Source organism: Daphnia pulex, chromosome 3 (assembly GCF_021134715.1).
Source record: "Daphnia pulex isolate KAP4 chromosome 3, ASM2113471v1".
NCBI classification, from domain to species: domain Eukaryota; kingdom Metazoa; phylum Arthropoda; class Branchiopoda; order Diplostraca; family Daphniidae; genus Daphnia; species Daphnia pulex.
Window position 1 is genome coordinate 10672026 of NC_060019.1, and position 19106 is coordinate 10691131.

At 43.3% G+C, this 19106-nt stretch overlaps 3 protein-coding genes and 2 long non-coding RNA genes across 5 annotated transcripts; 4 read left to right on the forward strand and 1 right to left on the reverse strand.

Annotated features, from left to right (window-relative positions):
• The first annotated feature begins 407 nt into the window (after nucleotides 1–407).
• Nucleotides 408–1908, forward strand: LOC124189832. Its single transcript, XM_046582308.1, has 3 exons — nucleotides 408–487; nucleotides 563–818; nucleotides 893–1908. Exons 1-3 carry the CDS (start codon nucleotides 476–478, stop codon nucleotides 1816–1818), a joined length of 1194 nt encoding a protein of 397 aa, XP_046438264.1. The 5' UTR covers nucleotides 408–475; the 3' UTR covers nucleotides 1819–1908.
• A 207-nt stretch (nucleotides 1909–2115) lies between these two features.
• Nucleotides 2116–4372, forward strand: LOC124189833. Its single transcript, XR_006872675.1, has 2 exons — nucleotides 2116–3223; nucleotides 3504–4372. It is a non-coding gene; the product is annotated as an uncharacterized LOC124189833 (long non-coding RNA).
• Nucleotides 4373–5211: 839 nt separating this feature from the next.
• Nucleotides 5212–6070, forward strand: LOC124190126. Its single transcript, XM_046582693.1, has 2 exons — nucleotides 5212–5590; nucleotides 5693–6070. The coding sequence occupies exons 1-2, from the start codon at nucleotides 5440–5442 to the stop codon at nucleotides 5920–5922; spliced, it is 381 nt and encodes a 126-aa protein (XP_046438649.1). The 5' UTR covers nucleotides 5212–5439; the 3' UTR covers nucleotides 5923–6070.
• Nucleotides 6071–7545: 1475 nt separating this feature from the next.
• LOC124190127 lies at nucleotides 7546–9389 on the forward strand. The gene is made up of 2 exons (XR_006872847.1): nucleotides 7546–9090; nucleotides 9180–9389. It is a non-coding gene; the product is annotated as an uncharacterized LOC124190127 (long non-coding RNA).
• Nucleotides 9390–13687: 4298 nt separating this feature from the next.
• On the reverse strand, nucleotides 13688–17647 carry LOC124190139. The gene is made up of 3 exons (XM_046582701.1): nucleotides 16788–17647; nucleotides 16081–16219; nucleotides 13688–14379 (listed from the first exon to the last, which is right to left on the reverse strand). The coding sequence occupies exons 1-3, from the start codon at nucleotides 17325–17327 to the stop codon at nucleotides 14168–14170; spliced, it is 891 nt and encodes a 296-aa protein (XP_046438657.1). The 5' UTR covers nucleotides 17328–17647; the 3' UTR covers nucleotides 13688–14167.
• Nucleotides 17648–19106: the final 1459 nt, after the last annotated feature.

A 19106-nucleotide genomic window follows, 5' to 3' on the forward strand; every position in this document is an offset into this window, starting at 1 on the left:
GGTCTATCCGTTTGGCTTTCGAACCATACAGGTTCCACGATAAAAGTGTGACGCAGAGCCCGCAGTTTTATAATGCAACCCCAGAAAAAAAAAAGTCTATAAGGATGTGGGGTACCCCTTTGCAAATAAAGACACCCAGAGAGAGATTAAATCCAACTCGAGAGTGAGAGAGAAAGTAATTCGAGCATCTGACATTATTTCACAGAAAAGAAGGGGGTGTCTATGTGATTTTTTAAAAAAAGAGCCATCGGATGCAACAAGTTTGAAAGACGCTGGCCGTGAGGGACCGGTAGTTTGATGGAGAAAGTACACCAGCAAGTCCAGTTCTTTCAAGCGGACAATGCAAAGAATGTGTATACGACATCAAACACTGGAATATGGGTGGAGTATAAATTGACGGGAGATGACCAGTCAACATCACAGTCACTTCAATCGCTTCAAGTGTTCATCATCAGTTCTCCAAGCAACAACAAATATGAATACCTTGGTAAGGAACAAGCGCTATACATTATATAAAATCTAAATTGATAGATCATTTAAGTTAATAAAAATGTTATTTCAGATTGTAGTGCTCAGTTTATTGGCCTGTGCGTTGGCCTCTCCGGCACCCTACGTTGTTTCTAGGTCGCCGGCCGTTCAATTCTCAAGATCCAACACGGAAATTCTTGGACAAATCAATCAGCTGAATGACGACGGCACCTACACTTTCGGCTACGAGTCCGCTGACGGATCATTCCGCGTCGAGAACAGAGATATTGACGGATATGTATCCGGCAAATGGGGCTACGTCGATGCCAACGGCCAAGTCCAAGAGTTTGGTAATAAGTTTTAAAAAATCACATTTATTTATTATCGCACCTTATTCGATTCGAAATTGAATTCATTCTTGTAGAATATGTCGCCGGATCGACAAATGGAGAAGCGATAGGATTCCAAGCTCGTGGAACTGCTATCCCTGAAACTAACCGTGCTCAAGGATTCCCAGTTTTGTCATCGGCCGTCTCAGTGGACCAGAAATTCCAGGACTATGAATATTCCAGCGTTGACGACGACCGCGATGGATTTCCCGATAACCTTTTCGATGGATCGTTCGGGACCCGCAACGTTGTCAAACCAAATATCGTCCGTTTGACCGGCGGCCAGACTTACAACGAAAATGCATCGCCAATTCTTCGCGCTGTGGGTAATCCTTCCAAGGTTTCCGTCCAGCCTTCCGTTGTCCGTCTGGCCACTTCGTCCCAAACGCCGTCGTCCGTTGTCCGAGTCGTAAATCCTGGCCGGAACACTCAAAAGTCTGTCGTCCGCTTGGCAACACCTTCCAACACTGTCCGCTTCGTCAATTCGGCCCAGGTTTCTAACCAACAACAGCAGATTGTCCGTCTGTCTAACACTCCAAAAAGCGTCATCCAACCTGCTCGATTGGCCGGCGGAGGGTATCAGGTGGTCCGTCAGATGCAGCAGCAGCCCCAGCAGCAGTTCGTCCAAGTTGCTGGCCAGTCTCTCCTTCGCTCCCCCAGCTACTACACCAGCAATTACGGTGGACAACGGTTTGTTTCACGCTCTCCTGTCGTCCGCTCTTCCGGAAGACTGAATCCCTTTTTCGGAGGCGTCGCTACCGCCACCAATAACGTCAGAGATAATTTCGGGAGTTTGATGATTAGAGACAATAACAAGCTGACGTCTACTTCCAGCTTTGCTCCGTCATCTGTCCAGACTGTCTTCATAGACAGTGATGACTTTGATGACTTGAACGACTTTGATGATGACTTTGATGACGACGATTCTTTTATTGTAGGTTCGTCGGCTTTCCTCGGTTAATTTAGCGATAACTATATTTGTCATTATTAGGGTTATATGGTCATATGATGTTTGAATAGTAGAAAATATATGCAGAATTCTTTAAAGCAACCAAACTGCGTGTTCAACTTTTTTATTTCAATTTCAGCTTTTTACCCCCTAAGAAATAGACAGCCAACACAGTGTTGGGACTTGGGGGCTTGCAAACGACCTTTACACGGAAGAAAATTTATCTTGTGTGTATACATGATCACTGATTGTCGATAAGGAATAAGTTATATAGGTGTCCACCCAGTTTCTGGCGCATGTGTTGCACAACCTGTCGTTATGTAAAGTCACTTTTGGATTATTTCTGGAAGTGAACGACACTCGTTCTTCTCTCTCCAGTCGTAATTTATAAAATTTTAGTTTGAACACAGAAAACTTTATTGAAAATGGATCTATTCACGGTTTTCGTTTGGATCATATTTTATTTGGTGGTTGTGACTCTGTTTTACTACTGCTTCCGCCAGAGCATGTCGTCTGTACAGCAGTCAGCCCGTGCACGAATCAACTCGACGTCCAGAACTACTCCAACGACATACTCAGCATCCGATAATCCAAGAACAAACGAACGAAGAACGGCAATTCGATTCGGCGGTAACCGCAGCGTCTTCGTCATCACCGACGAGAATGACGACGGTCGGCGGCCATCCGATGCTTCAGATTTCATCAGATCTCCGCCAGAGTACAAATGGGAAGACTTGCCGCCCAGTTACGAAGAAGCCGTAGGATCGTTCACCAATCCAACGTTCAACGACCAGCAGCAGCAGCCATCCACCAGCAGCATCGTTGGTGACGATTCAACTGTGATTGAAGTTCCGGCATCGGCAGCTTCAGTTAATTGAGAGAAAACAATTATTACTGTGTGAATAATAGAGTGAAATGTTACGCAACAGCACCAGGCTGTTATATAAATGTATACTCCGGCGATTAATTTTATTTTTATAAAAAACAAACGTTTAATATGTGTCTGCTTGTTTGGGGGAGACAATTCTGTTGTGGAAAACATGTTCATCCAAAATACATATAATATAATAATTTTGGCTAGCTATATAAGCTGAGATATAGCCTCTCTGCGTATAGCGTCAGCTGAGACATAAAAGCCTCCTATCTCATTTTTTTTTTGTTTCTGTTTGTATTTAATATTTTCTTCCTTATCTATTGTGTACACCGAAATGTTTCACCACACCACACCACAATCTCATGGCCGAGCGGCTGTGTATAGAGTTGGAGCGCCAGAGTTAAACAGAGTCCCACCGACTTGCAACGAGCCGGGGGGGACACGATTTTTAGTCTCGTGTTGAACTCTTATATCACATATAGTTTCTCGATAACTAAAGTCAACTTTCACGCAACGAAGAGTGTGCTTCAAATATAGACCGAGGTATGTAGGTTGTACACCTATGAAAACATTTTGCTCCAGTTGGTCCCTCAAATTATTTGCTGACTAATAACATTTACAGCGACACAGTGCTGAAAATTCATTATCACGGGTTACTATAACCTGATAGATTGATAAGTACTAGAGCAAGGATACTATACACGTGAAAAGGAAATATTTTGAATCACGTGCCGTTGTAGGCCCTACCCAAATTGAAAAACGTGAACAGGAAATCGTGTCTAATTCAATTTGCTAACCGAAATGTTTATTCTGTCCGTATAAGGCGCAGATCTGACGACGATGAATTCGATAGACATTACGGTGTTGGCTATTGTCGTCGGCGTGCTGTTGTTAGTCTTCATCCTCTGCGGCTGCAACAACCGGAAGAAAATCCGCAACCAAGCCACTCGGATCTTTCCGTCCGGCCAATCGAATAATCCAGCAGCAGCTGATGGACACGGTAGGCGACATCGTCGTCGGGGTGGCCGATCGGAGAGAGCATCGGAAACTTATCCTGCCGGCAATAATGCCAACGTCTTTGTCATATCAATTGACGACGCACCTCCGCCTGAATACAAATGGGAAGAGCTACCTCCTCCGAGTTACGAAGACGCAATCAAGATCGCTAGTCTCCAGCAGCAGGATTCGCTGCTGCTGACCCAGTCTACGTAATTCCAGCTTGTTTATATTATATATTCTGTAAATAGTTTCATCTTGGCAAATTGCCGAAAACAACTTATACATATTGCATATAACCCCCGCTTCATCGCAGAATATCGTTTCGTCGCAATAAATTCCCATGAGCTCAATTTTGAAAAGGGAAATGAAATATATGAACTTATTTTTTTCTCGTTTCCAAGGGGAACAAACACATTTTTTCCTGTGTCTTATCACCAGCGTGATGTTGTCGGACGAGCCTAAAAAAAAAATCACGGAGCTAGACTGTGAACGGCTGATAAGTCGAACTCGAATCCGATCGGACGTCACTTACATTTTTTTTTTTAAATTCACGCCAAATACCCCTTTCGTATTCAGAAAGTTGTAAACAACGTACACAAAATCAAAAACTCGATCACGGTCATTCTGAATATCTGAATGCTCCCATTTGTTTATCAGTCGAAATAAAATGACAAAAAACACCATTTTAAATAAGGACGGAAATCGAATGTTTAATTTATTATAGTCATGCAATTATGTAATTTGTATGACTATACACACTCATATCATCGTATTATATATATTTGTCAACATAGAAAAACCAGTGCGAACCAGTGTACCAGCATGACTGCACAATTTTGCTGATGGTCAAAAGTCTTACCGCCTAAACTTTTGGGTGCCTTACGAATCTCCTTGGCACCAGCATGTTCTCACCACTGTCCAAAAACTTGCATTACGATCTGCTTACAATCATTCTTTAAGATCTATGGCTTAAAAATAGAGGTCAACTATAGAAAAGAAAGTTTGCATTATATAAGATAGCGAGAGGAGTGAGACTATACGCGATATAAATGTCACCCACTGGGCCATATAATGTGCGATGAAAGCGGGTTGATAACGGCCTTCAACAATTTCACAGGGTTTTTCTCTTATTACGACGTAACAAAATTCATACGCTCTGCAATATCGAACCATGTGGGTTAAAGGCTATAACAAATCGGATATACTATACACCGGTGTGTGTGTCATCTTTGATTTTATCGTTATAGATAGAAAAGATATACTACAAGACAAAAGGTCGCATGTACCGGAAATTTTTTAAACTGTATCTAAAAAAATTCGGCCAACAATTTATGTGTATACCCACTTGTGAAGTCAAGTCTGATATAAAACCACGACTCCAATCAAAAAGAAATCGTGATGATTCCAATGCGGACTTTTGTTCTAATTTTATACAATTTGAAATGCACGTCGTGTCTGAGAGATGCGTAGCGGCGATCAAATTGGATATTATAGTATAGACAGCGACTATTTTCCAATCCGGCGCCAAATTGAAATGCGATATCTCTCCGTCACATCTCAAACTATATAAACCGCAAAGTGGCTTTCAACATTCGACCGGAGAAGTCAGTCTCATTCTTCGGTTCAAACATTTGCCAGTGTTATTCTCAATAGGCTCTCTGGCCTTCCAATTTAGGATTGGCTCAGCTTTCCTCGGCGCGGTAGTCGTTTAAATTTAAATTATTTCTTCCAGGAGAGTGTGTTATCGACTTTTCAGTTCAATGGAAAATGCTTTTCTATTAGAAATCTTGGTTCCAATAGCGGTGTTTTTAGCGTTAAGCGTCTTTTTCGTTATGATGTTCGTCAGAAACAGTTGGTGGGATTGTCGGAAGAAAGACGAGAAATCGGAAACAGCCAGCAACAACACTCAAGGTACTAAAATTAACAAAACTAAACTCTATACCCAGCAGATATTGGCTATATTGACTTGTATCAAACTAATTGAATTATTTAAATCGCTCAATCGCAATGCAGCGGCCACACATCACAGAAGCCATGGTAACGGCAGCAGCGGCAGTGGCGAGAGTGACGTGACGTTTATCGACTTGCCGGCCTTCGGCGCCTGCTGTTCGCTCCAGCATCCGGATTCTTTGCACGCGATTCATCTGCACAGGACCAAAAAGGAGGACGATCCTCCGCCAACCTACGAGATGGCCATGGGTTATTTGACTCACGAACATCACTCTTGTTTGCACCTTGTTTGATTTCCACATACATAGAATTGATGTCTAAATTAATAATTGTCGGTGTTACATGATTGATTATAAGTGTACATCACATGCATACATGGCGGTATACCGTATACCTATAAAAATATTGGTGACAGTCTAATGAATAACTGTCAATCCTCGATACAATGGACGACAAATCAATGCGGTCGTTTTTTATTATTCACAGCAGCAATAGCGGAAATAGTAACGTGACTTGCGTCCAAACTTGTCGTCGGTAGTTTGCCAATAAAATAACAACAACATTTGATTACATATCCTCGTCGAGTACCTATAATACATACAATATACGACGATATATTAAAGATGAAGAGACAAAACTAAACAAGAGAAGAACATGTCATTATTATTCACTCTTGGCTGTGTTACTAGGACGGGTTTTCGGTCTTTCTGCGGGTTTCAAACAGAAATGGTATATTAGATTTCAACTAAAAATTTATTCCATCAACTTATTCCCGTTTCTTTTTTGTGTGATTTGGATTTTGAGGGAGAGTTTGATTTTTTATCATTTCTAATTTCTATCGATATCTTATTATCTTAAGCATGCTGATTAGCAGAAAATTGGACAAGTGTCGTCTGCTTTAATTTAGTTGAAAATTTCGAACAAGCATGCAGAGCAGACAAGTCAGCTAGGATGATCTATGGAATCTCGAGAAGTTCAAGAATATTGTTATAGATTTATTTGTTTTTGATGATAACCGTCATACTCCATGCTGTTTATCAGGTAAATAAAACTAAGAAACGTTGTTCCAAATTTTTGAAATGTTAGATGATCCCGACTAGGGTTTATCATGTGATTGTCCTGTCGATGCATGGCAGTTTGTTTGCACTGTGTAACCTTTTTTTCTTTTTTTGCAGGTTTGAAGCCAGTGCCAGGCATCATAACCACACTGTATGCAAATTTTTTCTTGGGCAGGTGTTAACCTTTCATCTGCAACAATCTGCACAATCGCTTGGGTAACGATTTACTTTTATTGACCTGTGACCTACTATAGATATTTCAATGTTGCAGAACTTGCATGAATGCAGTGAATTACATGTAAAACTTTAATTCTCCCATTTATTAACAATAAGGGTCTACCCAGTGTCTCATTTTCAACTTTGTCTGACTTGTTGTTTCTGTCGAAATTTTTTTCGTAACCCATTTTCTTTTTTTTATTTAGATAAAGAGCATCCCATTGCATTGGGAAAACTACCGATGCCAATCGAGATACGGTTTCCTCTTTTTCCCCTTTTCATTGAATGTCCTCGTGTACGCCCATGTGAATGTGGGTGTATTCACTAGGACTCCCTTTTACCCTATCCCGTCTGGTGAAATTCAACTCTTCAGATGGATGGAGCAACTGTGGATGCCTGGCTGTATTTCCCAGGCATAAAGGTAGGACAAAATTGATTTCTATTCTTCCTTTTGGACAATTTTTGGTGGCGCTGATTATAAATCTTAGTCATGGAGTATGTTTTTTACTGAGTTAGGCGGTTGACTGCAACTGTTTTAATTTCTCTCTCCGGTTTGGTTTTGTCAGTAAGTGTTCACTAAAAATCTCATTGACTCAGATCAGGCCTGTTTTTTGTTTTTGTTTTTGTGCCTCACAACTTTTTCTGTGGGTAGAAAACTATTACATTCGAAAATATTTGAACTTTAAACACTTGAAGCAAAGTGCATCAAGACAATCGATCGAAGTGCATCGAATGCAATTGAATGATTAATACGGACGTATAGAATTTCCGCAGTTGAATGTTGCAATGTTGCTGTCGTGAATAGGCAGGTGCGCAAAGGAAGTCACTACGTCCGTGGTGAATCAGCATATGTTCTGTCAAATCAATGAGGACGTTATCTACTAAGACACTTAAATCAATGACGTCGTTATCGATATACGACTGCTGTGCATCTCAAAAGATTCAGGGACGACTCAAACTCGCCCAAGTTTCGTTTGCCTTTTAAGTGAATCTTTTGAGAACCAACACCGCACTCGAATCAATCCGATATACTTATTAGCTGTTTGGTTAGAGTGTCTGTAAAAAGTTATTGGCCAACTAAAAACAGTTAATAGTTGTATAGGATTGAAAGACTTTTCTAGCTAGGACCCCGGTTAGGACGCTGAAATCATTTTCCGTTCGTTATTATGGACGATGATCGAGAATTTTACGCTACATTTTGTGTCACGTTTCTATTTGGAGTCTTTCTTGTCGTAGTCGCTCTTCTGTTGTACGTGTGCAAGAAAAACTGGCAAAGAAAAACTGTACGAAACCAACAAATGGCGACATACAGTCAAGTCGATTTTTACAAACTGATGTAGCCCAATCGGGGAAAGTAATCCACGTACTCACCGTTGTACCTCATTATTGACAAACAGACGCCGATGCTAACGACACAAGTCACAGCAATGCTTCTACCTCGTCACTAACACCTTCCCGTCAGCACAGGCCTGCTAACATTCTAATCATCGCTCAAACAGAGGACGACCAGCCCCCTGGTTACACTCCGCCGCCAGCTTACGACATGGCTTGGTTTGATTTTTAAGGCAAATGCGTGCATAAAAATACATGCAACTCTTGATTTTCAATCTGAATTTTTGGGTGTAAGATAAAACAAAAAACCCGACTGATAACAAACGCGGCGACTGCTGGTCAAGCAGATTAAATGATTGCGAGAAGGAAATCCCCCTCTCCCCGACTTAATTCCCGAATTGTTGCAGCACTGAAATGTGGCAATTGTTTTCGTTCCACAAATCCGTATGTATATACGTGAGTGGGTATTAACAACACATGACGTCGGTCAAAATTGAAGATGGCCAATGCCAACACACTATTATCGAATGTAGACCATTGATAAAGACTAAGCCAATTTTGACGTGCGCAACAGAGGCTATAAATTGACTTGTTATAATATATAGCGTCCCCTGAACTCGCCATTCAGTCTGAATTGTAAGCTCAGCTAAAAAGCTCAAATTATCACTGTTGAATTGAATATTATCCAGTCTATAATTTCGGCCATGAGTCCCGTTGTTGAGATTGTATTGTTTTTGTTCCTCGTGTTTTTCTCCATGTCTGCTGGTGTCGGTTTGGTCTTTTTCATCTATTCCAAAAACAATTGCGCCAACAGTAAAGATGGAAACCAGCCAATGCCAACACCTTCGTCAAACAGTTAAGTCGAATAGTAATTAGACAAACGCCAATCTTTTATCTGTATAACAAAATTTGCTGATTCATCACGTCGCCATTTTTGACAGCAGCGTCGTTTGTTAATGACGGAAGTCACGCCGCCTCGACGACCTCCAGGTCTCTTACCATTCTAATCGTGGCACAAGCCGAGAGCGATCCTCCGCCGTATACTCCTCCGCCCACCTACGACATCAAGTGGTTTGAAGACAATTGAATTTCGGTCGCTGTGTAAATATTATATTCAATCGACGTGTTTTATAGTATACAATTTTTTATTTTTTTCCTTTGTTACGTTTGAGTTTAACTATAATAGGAAAAGCTCTCAGACAATCGTTGGTGTTTTATAGAGAGGAAATGGGGAGGTTGGCAGGTGTGATTCAATATAATTGCCTCGGGTTAGGTTTGCGCGTTTTAGACCAGAAAAAGCGGCGCCGTTGGCAATGGAACCGGAATCGGAAATTGTCTGTCGGCGATGGCAAATGACCGGAGGTTTTAAAAAAAAATCGATCAAAATAGTACACACACGAAGGATATGGGAGGGGGGAGAAAGAGTGAGTGGTTTTCTTAACTATACAAAGAGCATTCCAAAACGGACGCGTAATGTGTGTTTGTGTGTGTGTGTGGACGGAGATGGGCAGTTAAAAAAAGATGAAGGCAATGGGCCCACCATTTCATCCTTCTTTAACGGTCGTCATAAAGCGCGCGAGCAAACAGCTTCATTTGGCGAAATTTACGACGGTCAAGGGGGTAAACAGAGTCGTTAAACTCGTCTTTTTATTTTATTTTTTTTTTAATACGTACACAAGTTCTTATGTGTATGGGCCGGAGGGGGGGGGGGAGTACAGATCAAAGACATCCACTTCAATAGGTTCCCTCCATATTTCATAGATTTGGGCATGACGACATCTAGATGATCATATTAAAGGAGACCGACGTCTGTATAAACCTCGGGGCACCCGGAAATGCTATCGTCGAGTTCAGTTTTCATTTTTCTTGAATGAGCCATATTCAATTCCGTCTATGTAATACCTGCAGGCCGTGATTTTCCACGAGACCTATCCGCTGTGCCAACCGACAAAGTCAGGCCAATGTCGGATATTCTTAATGACAAATGGTCAGTTCTATTGTGTACGACGGTAAAAAGAATCATTCATCTCTTTCTATATAACAGGGAGGGGGTGGATATCTGTCAGTCGATGGACAACAAACCGTCCATCGATGCCTTTTTTCTAAAAGTCTCAAAAAAGAAAATAAACATAAGAAAAGAACGTGAATTGATGAAAAGAGGTTGCGAGCATTATAATAGACTACGAGGTTCGTCTGCGAGCATTATTGTATTGTCGAGTTATATATGGAGACGGGGTGGAAGGGGGGGCATCCCAAAAAGTAGTGCTAGGCCCAGCAGGGAAGATGTGGGACAACTTCTCGCAAACTTCCTCCTTTCCCATGTACACCACGGCCGCTTCCGGACGACGTCGTTAACGAAGGGAAGAAGCTTTTCAATGAGACAAGGGCTAGAAACTAGAGACGCGTTGGGTTGGGGGGGAGGAAGAAGAAAAGCCGGACCAAGGGGGGGGGAGAGAAAACGTCATCTTGCTATAGTGCACGCGAACAAAATATGCACATCATTCTCCACCCATAGAAAAAGAAAAAAAGTCTAGACGGAGCTGCTACTGCTGTGCTGGATCACTCTGAGTGTTTCTTTTCGCCCGTCTCAGTATATCTTTCTCTTTCTCCGGCCGGGCGTCGCACGCTAATGATCAATCCCGTGAGAGCAATCCATCACATTGGTTACTATATAGTATATAACGATGGTGAATTATGATGTAGTCATATACATAACTCGACTGTGTATAGACTGGCGGACTAATTAGAGAACCGAAAATAAATGATTACGACCTTTTTTTTTCCTTTTCTTTCGTGGGGTGTTGTTTGAACAACAACATCAACAACCAATTGAGGGGGAAAACTAAAAACCTCTCTTTAACATGGCCGAGCTAGAGAGAGAAGAAAAAAAGAAGCGGATGTCCATAAATCCGCATTGGGAAAGTCGATTTAACTGGAGATGACTTCCGTCTTGGATGTAGGAAGAAAGACAGACAGCCAAGAGGTCGATCAGCCCTTTTTATGGGACTCTTCTTCTTCTTCTCTTTCCACTCGATAGACTTTTGACTTTTTCTATAGTAGGACGACGAGGAGGGGAGAGACAGAAGAGAAACGATCTCGATGACGACGCAGCAGCAGCTCTCGTCTTCTCTACCAGATCGAATTCGAGAGGGGAAAAAGAGAAAAGAGAGAAATCTTTTCTTCCATGACGACGCTTTATATTCGTTGATATAGTTGGAGGGAACAAAAAATAATAATATATATCTATCGTATAGTGTGTGTATATAAACACAGAGTAGGACTGCAGAAAAGAGCATCTTGGGCCGTGCTCCTCTCCATCAAATATAGTATGTGTCTATACTTGCTTCTCTATATTTGTAAGGATCGATTGGATATTTCTTCCGGCTCGACTGTTTTTTTCTTTTTCTTCACGCCATCTTTATATTTTCCATATCTGCGATGGAAAATAATGGAACGACAGACGTGTTTTATTATTATAGAAGGCGCGGGCGACTGGGCGGGAGAGTCTCGGGTATTGATTGCGATTGTTCCTGCACACGCAGAAATGTATTACACGTCTTTTTTCTAGACGTCATCTTGAAGCGCCAAAAAATAAAATCAGAAGAAGAACTTGACTAGATTTAGGATTTGCCGGATTAATAAGCTCCTTTTCTTCTCTCTGCAAAGGCGAAAAAAAAAGAAAAATTCTTAAATGATGTGGTCTTATTATACTCTGCAGCTTTCGCGTCTTACGTATAGAATGTCGAGAGCCAAAGTCTAAGAAGAGATGAGGTTCTTCTAGATCTATTTTTTTTGTTCCCCTTCAGCTTTTTTATGACGAGGCCAGCAGCAGCAGCAGCAGCAACCAGCGTGTGCTGTGCTCGTCTCTATGCGGTCATTGTTCGTCTTCTCTCAAGACCCGCGTCGTAATCCCCTCTGATGCATTTTATGAACCGAGTTTGTCACCCGTTATTGTCCTCTGAGCTCCTCCTTCTGTCGTCTTTTGTTTTACACTTTCTTCTTCTTTTTCCTTCCTTATTTTCCCTTTTTTTTTCGTTTCCAAATCCGTCCGCCATGGCCGGAGCTTTCTGTAGAGTTACATGAATTAAAGATGGGCACAGCACAGCAGCATGGACGCATATACTACATCCGCTATATGCTAATTGATTGTGATCCCCCCTATTCTATTATTTTCCCTACCATGTATAGATGGACGTCCGCGAGCAAATCCCCCAAAAGTCAATTTATCAATTGAATTTGATTATTTGATGTTATGGAAATGACATTTTCAAATTTTAAACTTTAAGAAAAAGACAATTTTTTAAAAAAGATTATCTTATACAAAGTTAATAGAGAAGGAGGGGTGGGGAAGAAGAAGAGGCTGGAGATTTTTTCGTGTTGTAAGTTGATCCTTGTAACATTGTCGACGATGTAAACATCGCCATGTGGTGTCGTTTGTTTTCGTTACTTTATAGTTGAAGATGCTGGTTGCCCTTGCTCTGGCTGCCTGCTGTTGCTGCTGTTCGGATACTATACATGGAATAAGGTGCTGGAGGTGATAGAGGGGGGGGGGGGAGAACAAGATCCTCGTTTACATTTCCTCCGCATACAAGACGACTTTCTTTTTTCTTTTCCAAGGGGGGAGGTCTAGCTCCTACTGTGTGTGTACGCGTAATAATAATAATGTCGGACGCGGACGACTACTGTGTGTCGTTTACAACTTTTTCCTTAGCTGCTGCTCGTCCAACATGGCGCGGTCTTTCTTGTACACAGCTGCGATCGAGCGCGTCGGTCGTAATGGCCGTGCAAACGGATTATTGTCTCTCGTTCATTTGGCCGAGATTTTTCGTTCGTCTTATATTTCTTTTTTTGCCGCTATTATTCCCCCATTTGCAATGGGATTGCTATGGTGCGGTCTCGGGATGGGCTGGCTGGCTGCTGCTGGCTGTGTCAAGTGAAGATGAGGGGGAGGAAAGAAATGAAAACAGTTGGCAGTTGCAATTTCCGCTGTCGTGCGTACGTATAGAGTCTCTCTGTGACTCAGTTGGCTGCCGGAGGAAAGTCACTCAATCCGAACGGAAAAAGGCAGCAGCACTGCACACACACACAATTCCGGCAGGGATCGAGAGGAGGAGGACGTCGGCAGCAGCGAAAAGTTCCGGATGTTTTGGCAGCGACGCAAAAGGTTTTTCCCTCAACAACAACCGAACGGTTGTTGTGTTGCAGCAGCAGCGCCAGTCACAATAGAGTATAGATGGTCGTCTTGTTTTCTATCTTATCAGCTTGTTATTTTCTCACAGATCCATCAAAACCCATCAACGTTGAGATGAGATAGAGGAGGGGAAAAGACAATAGAGACAGCGCACCCGGAAAAAGTTTCCTCTTTTTCTATTATTTTGACATTATTATAGCGCGGCGTCTATATTCGGAATGGATTATTATTATAATAATAAGAAAAGAAATCTATTCGACATTTGATTGTATTTGTTGTATATTTAAGACTCTCTTTGGGGGGCGGTCGTACAAATTCGACGGGCGATGGACAATCACGCACACGGAATAACACACACGGGAAGGGGGGCGACATTCTACACGCTAACTGCATTCTCTCATCTCTCCCACATCACAAGATACACACACACACTGACATTCTCCGATAACATTTGACTCTCTTGATTTTCTCTTTTCTCTCTCCACCCCCAGCAGCAGCACCCACAGCAATCGTTATTCGATATCGACATTCATTTATACACGAGAACATTTTTTTTTTGTTTTGTTTTTATCTTTTTTTGACGTTTGTAATTTATATGTTACAAAATGAGAAGAATTTTCCCATTTCACCCAGTAGCTTCGTTCAACTTCATTATCTTGTCGTTTCTTCTTTTTCTTCTCGAAAGATTATTTGGCTGTCCTGCTGTGCTGTGTATAGACGTTGTTTTGTTGTTAGTTGGCTTCAGAGCAAAAGATAAGCTTCCCAGGGGTTGAGATCGTAGATGGGGTTGGAGACGAGGGTGGCCAAGACGGGGCAGAGGAAAGCAGCTGCGCTGGACAAGCCGGCGACCAGCGACGACCAGCCGGGCTGGCAGCGCTCGTCGCAAAAGTGGTGCAAATTCTCCGAGCGCAGCCCAAACGGGTAGAAACACAATCCCAGCAGCATCAGCGAAGCTATATATGTTTGCACATAATAGACAAAATTATAAAAAATATGTAATAATAATAATAACAGCACAAATGATTATAGAATCTTGTGTAAATATACACAGAGAGAGAGCTCTAAAATTATGACAAGCTAATACTTTGGCCCAGCATCTGCCGCTGCCTTTTTAAAGGTTGATGGCGATGGTCGGACAATGTGCAACGGCTCATCCATCACGCTCCGAGGTGGTGAACCCAACAGCAGCCCAACTCCTTTTTCTCGTAATGGATTCAAAAGTGGTCCTTCATATTTCTCCTTCTATACTCTCGCGAGCTCTTTCGTCTAATCTATTTTGAAAACTAACCAAATAGTGGAGTGAACTCTCTCTCTTCAAAAACGGCGACCCCTCCCGACACTTATATACGCACACTCACACGTGAATAAATAGAAGACTGTACACTGTACTGTACTCAGCCCAGTGCGTGTGTGCGTGTACCGACAGCAGGGCTCTTTCGTCGCCCACAGTTGAATGGCCCTTTAGCGCAGCGTGTTTTTATTATTATTGACAGCTCGAGCGCATCTCATTATCTCTATGCCACTGCGAGAGTGAGAGAGAGAGAGAAGAAAAACATGGAAAATTTCATCTTTTTATTTATTTTTTTTCAACCCCACCAAAAACGGAAGCCTTTCTTTGCTGTCAAAGCGAATCATAACGAACGGCGGGGAATTCGATTTGGTCTCCTCTTCCGCTCTGATTTTCCCATTTTTCACGCGCCGCACGGGCCGCTCTTGGTTGTCTGCTATGCGGTTTAATTGGAATTGTTTATTACTACCCACCACAAAGATATTCTGTCTCTCGTCAACATTCAAAAAAAGATGAAAGACCAACCGTCCCGTGTTTTTTGATTTTTTTAAAAAAGGAAAAAATTTAAAAATAAAAGAATCGTCTTATAAGATGATGATGAGGAGGGGGGGGATGTCTAGCACTTCCTCTCGACACTTCCCTCACCCCTTTTTTTTTCTTGATGAATGATGAAAGATCGGATCCATCTTCCGCCAGTTTTCGTCGGTCCGTCCGCAACACCCTTTTGACAGCGGGAGAAGATACTACTAACAGGCGCGCGCGCGCGCTATGGCATGGATGACTGCCAAACTTTGTTCTTTTTAGATTCTCCTCCGTGCGCTGTCTCGCCTGTTTGTGTTACATGTTTCTCCCTTTTTTTATTATTTTATTTTTTGGAAGAAAAAGGAGAGAGGGTGGACCCGCTTATTATATTCCATCCAACGTCTCAACGGAGAGAGTAGTGTGTATCGTCACTCTGTGCTTCTGGTTTTGTCATCCCCCGTATTATATTCTCCGCCCCGACCGCTGTCTAGATACGTACACACACAACGAGTATCTTTAGACCCAAACGTATAAATGAATACCTAATTTGGAATAGAATAGATCATCGACCGACCGAAACAATATGAGCAATCATTGCCGCTAGATTCTTCTTTATCATAAGGAGATGCGCTCCTTCTCGCCGGGAATTCCACTGATTGTTGGGTGGGTGGTGGGGGGAAAGACAAACGCGGGAGAATTCTTTTTCACTCCCGCGGGAGCTTCAATCAACGACTAATTCAATGTTGTGTTATGTACTATAGCGCTGCGCTTTGGGGACGAGGTATTAAAGATATAGAGATATACGGACTGGGAATGATTTTGTTGAGGAAATTAGGATATTTACCGGCGGCTAGTTGAACGATGGCCGTGATTTTGATCCACTCCTGTTGCCTGTGGTGGTGGCGGACAAAAGCGACGGCCACCGAGGCGGCAGCGCAGGCCAGGAGCATCACACATCCGCCTCCGCAGAGAACGCGCGTCACCTGCATCATCAAAGACACACAAGACGATGAAGAAGAAGATGATGAAAAGGGCATTAATTCACGTCAGGGACACACAATGAAGGCGCGGTGACTTCGGCAGTACATCACCCCCTTATAGACGGCAGCACGAACCGTCGTCATCCGGCCGCATGCTCATTTAAATGAGTCCAACAGGGAAGCTCACGGGGGCTCTATACAGCCCCTTAACGAGCTGACAGACAGAACATGCGTGTATATGTGGGGGTGGGGGATTTAGAGAAAATATCCGTCAGCTTTTTTTCTGATTTCTTTTAGTCCTTCCGCTTTGTCAATGCGTAAAAGCCACACCTGCACTGAGAGAAGCCCTGAATGATTTATTTTCACCAAATCAATTTGAATTTCCCGCTTTTTTCTTTTTAAATTCTATTTTGGGATTATTCGACATGTTGGCTGGCGGTTCGACAGACTGTATTAATATTAGATTATAACGAGCCGTGGTTAAAATGCTTGTCTAACGGCAGCAGGACATAGAAATAATTGAGCGTGTCAATCGATGTGATGTGTGTCTAGAAATATCAAATGTCTTTACCTCCCAGGCGGGTGGCAGCCACTCGTAATCCAAATCGGCGTGACCTACGCAAGTCACGCTGCTTTCCGGCCGCCTCTTTTCCGGCTGCTGCCGAGTGTAGATGCACATGCCAAAGAGTCCGATATGGACGAGCGGAATGGCGCTGCGGCCGGGCATCATCATCATCATTTCCGACGACGACGACGACGACGTCGAATTGACTTGCCCGTCGTCGTCGTCGGCCATCAAATGAATGTCGTCGTCCGCCGGGACTTGGATGGAAACGGCCCGTTCCAATCTTCTCCTAACAGTAGCACTAGAACCACCAGCACCGGTACCACTGGCAGTAGCAGTTACCGGTGCGGAGGAGAGGAGATCGGCCGGTTGCTGATGCTGTTGGTCGAGCGATCCGATTTCGCTGGACGAGCGGAGTGTCCACGCCGGCTGGGAATACGACCAGCAACAGAGCAATGCCACCAAAATAGAGACGATCGACCATAAGAACAAAACGGGCCGTGACGTGACCGTCTTGATGGCCACCACGCTCGATCGCTTCTTCATATCGTTCAAATAACTGGCGGGTCCGGTTATAAACAACAACAGGATCTCGAGCGGACCGACCGAAATGTTTCGATTTCAATTCAATCAAAATTCCAATTCATCTCGATCGAATGGAAAACTTAAAAGAAAATCCTTCAATATGTGCGCGTAGATGTAATCCCCACCCAACGTAAAACAGAGTGAGGTACGGACGGGAGCGGTGGGAAGAACAGGACCGATCTGGGCGGGGAGACAGTTGGGACTGACAGACCAACTCCTTTTGGCGTCTTGAGTCGACCCTCTTGAACTCGGTGTGGCACCAACACGCATCCAACAGCACCCAGCAGGAAAACTATCTGTACGAGCTAGACGACGAGGGGTGGGGGGCGAACCATGTGACTCTGGGCACTCACGGAACGCGGGCAACGCATGCGTGCCATTGGTATGTGTCGTCGTCGTCGTTGGGCGAACGCTGTTTTCTGCGGTCAGCTTTTCAGCGGGCCCCCTGGCTCTATGCGCCGTGTGGGTACGATCGATGCTATTTAGACTGCCGGTGCTCTTCTCTTATGAGAGAGAGAGATATCATTGATGCCCGCCCTATTGCACAGTTGAAATGCACGCCCCTTTCAAAGAGACGACCATCTGTTCCAGTCTTTATTCTCCAACACAGTCTCTCTCTTTAATAGTAGACTAGATTCTTATATGCGCGTTCCTGTTTGGCTAATTACCAGCTGACTTGAGTCAAAACCCAAGTGAAGCTCCTGTGTAGATTAGAAACTCTCAAGCTATTCCTCCTCCTCCTCGCTCATCCTGAAAGTGATAATGGAAATTCGTTTCTCTTTTCGCCGTTTGATCTTCACTGTTGTGTAAGACGAGACGATAGACTTCCCGGATAAGGGAGAGAGGAGTATGAGGTGTTGAAATGAGTTTGCAGTTGACAGCGTTGACCCGGAGAAACCCAGCCCCCTTCTTTCTAACCCCCCTATACTACACTCAGTTTGCCAGCAGAGAGAAGAGAAAATTCAAATTATTTACTCAAGTTTTGTTTTACCGCCATCAGGAACTTGTTGTGACCAACAGTTATAGATATTTTCGGTTGCGGTTGATTAACAAGCGGAATGGAAATATGCCTTATGCCTATAACTATAATCGATTTGTGTGTCGTATCAAAAAGCTTCTCCGCCCCACTTTGAGTTTCGTTTCGGGTTGGAAATGAGGGCGCATCCGTCATGGATGGAGACGTCCATCACACAGCACCAAAAAGCCCCTCCAAAAACCTTGGAGTATCGACTCGAGTCAACATATAGAAACGATAACAGCAGCTAGTAGTAGTGCAACCCGAAAAAGTCAAGCAAATAATACAACCAAATATGAGGGCGCCTTTTTTGTTAGTCTATTGTGTGTTTGCGCAATAGCTCTGGGCTGCTGCCCATATAGAACCACGGGGGGGGGGATTTAGCATATATACACACATATATAAAAGACGAGAGGCAGCAGCACACACATGTGGGCCGACTCTTAAACTCTCTCACCCCTCACTTTTGCACCGCGATCATGAGCGCTGTATGACGAGGGATTATGGGAGGATGACGGGCCGGCAAACTCTGTGACGCAATCGCCGATATTTCGTGAGTCACACAGTCCCAAGCACTTGTATATAACTGAAAAATATTTCTACATCTGAATGACATTTACCCTAAGAGTCGGTTGCTTTTTTTGAAGGGGGGTTCATAGTATAACTACTGCCGGGCGTATATTATTGATAATGGACGGTGTGGCGAACGGCGCTCGGTCGCGTGC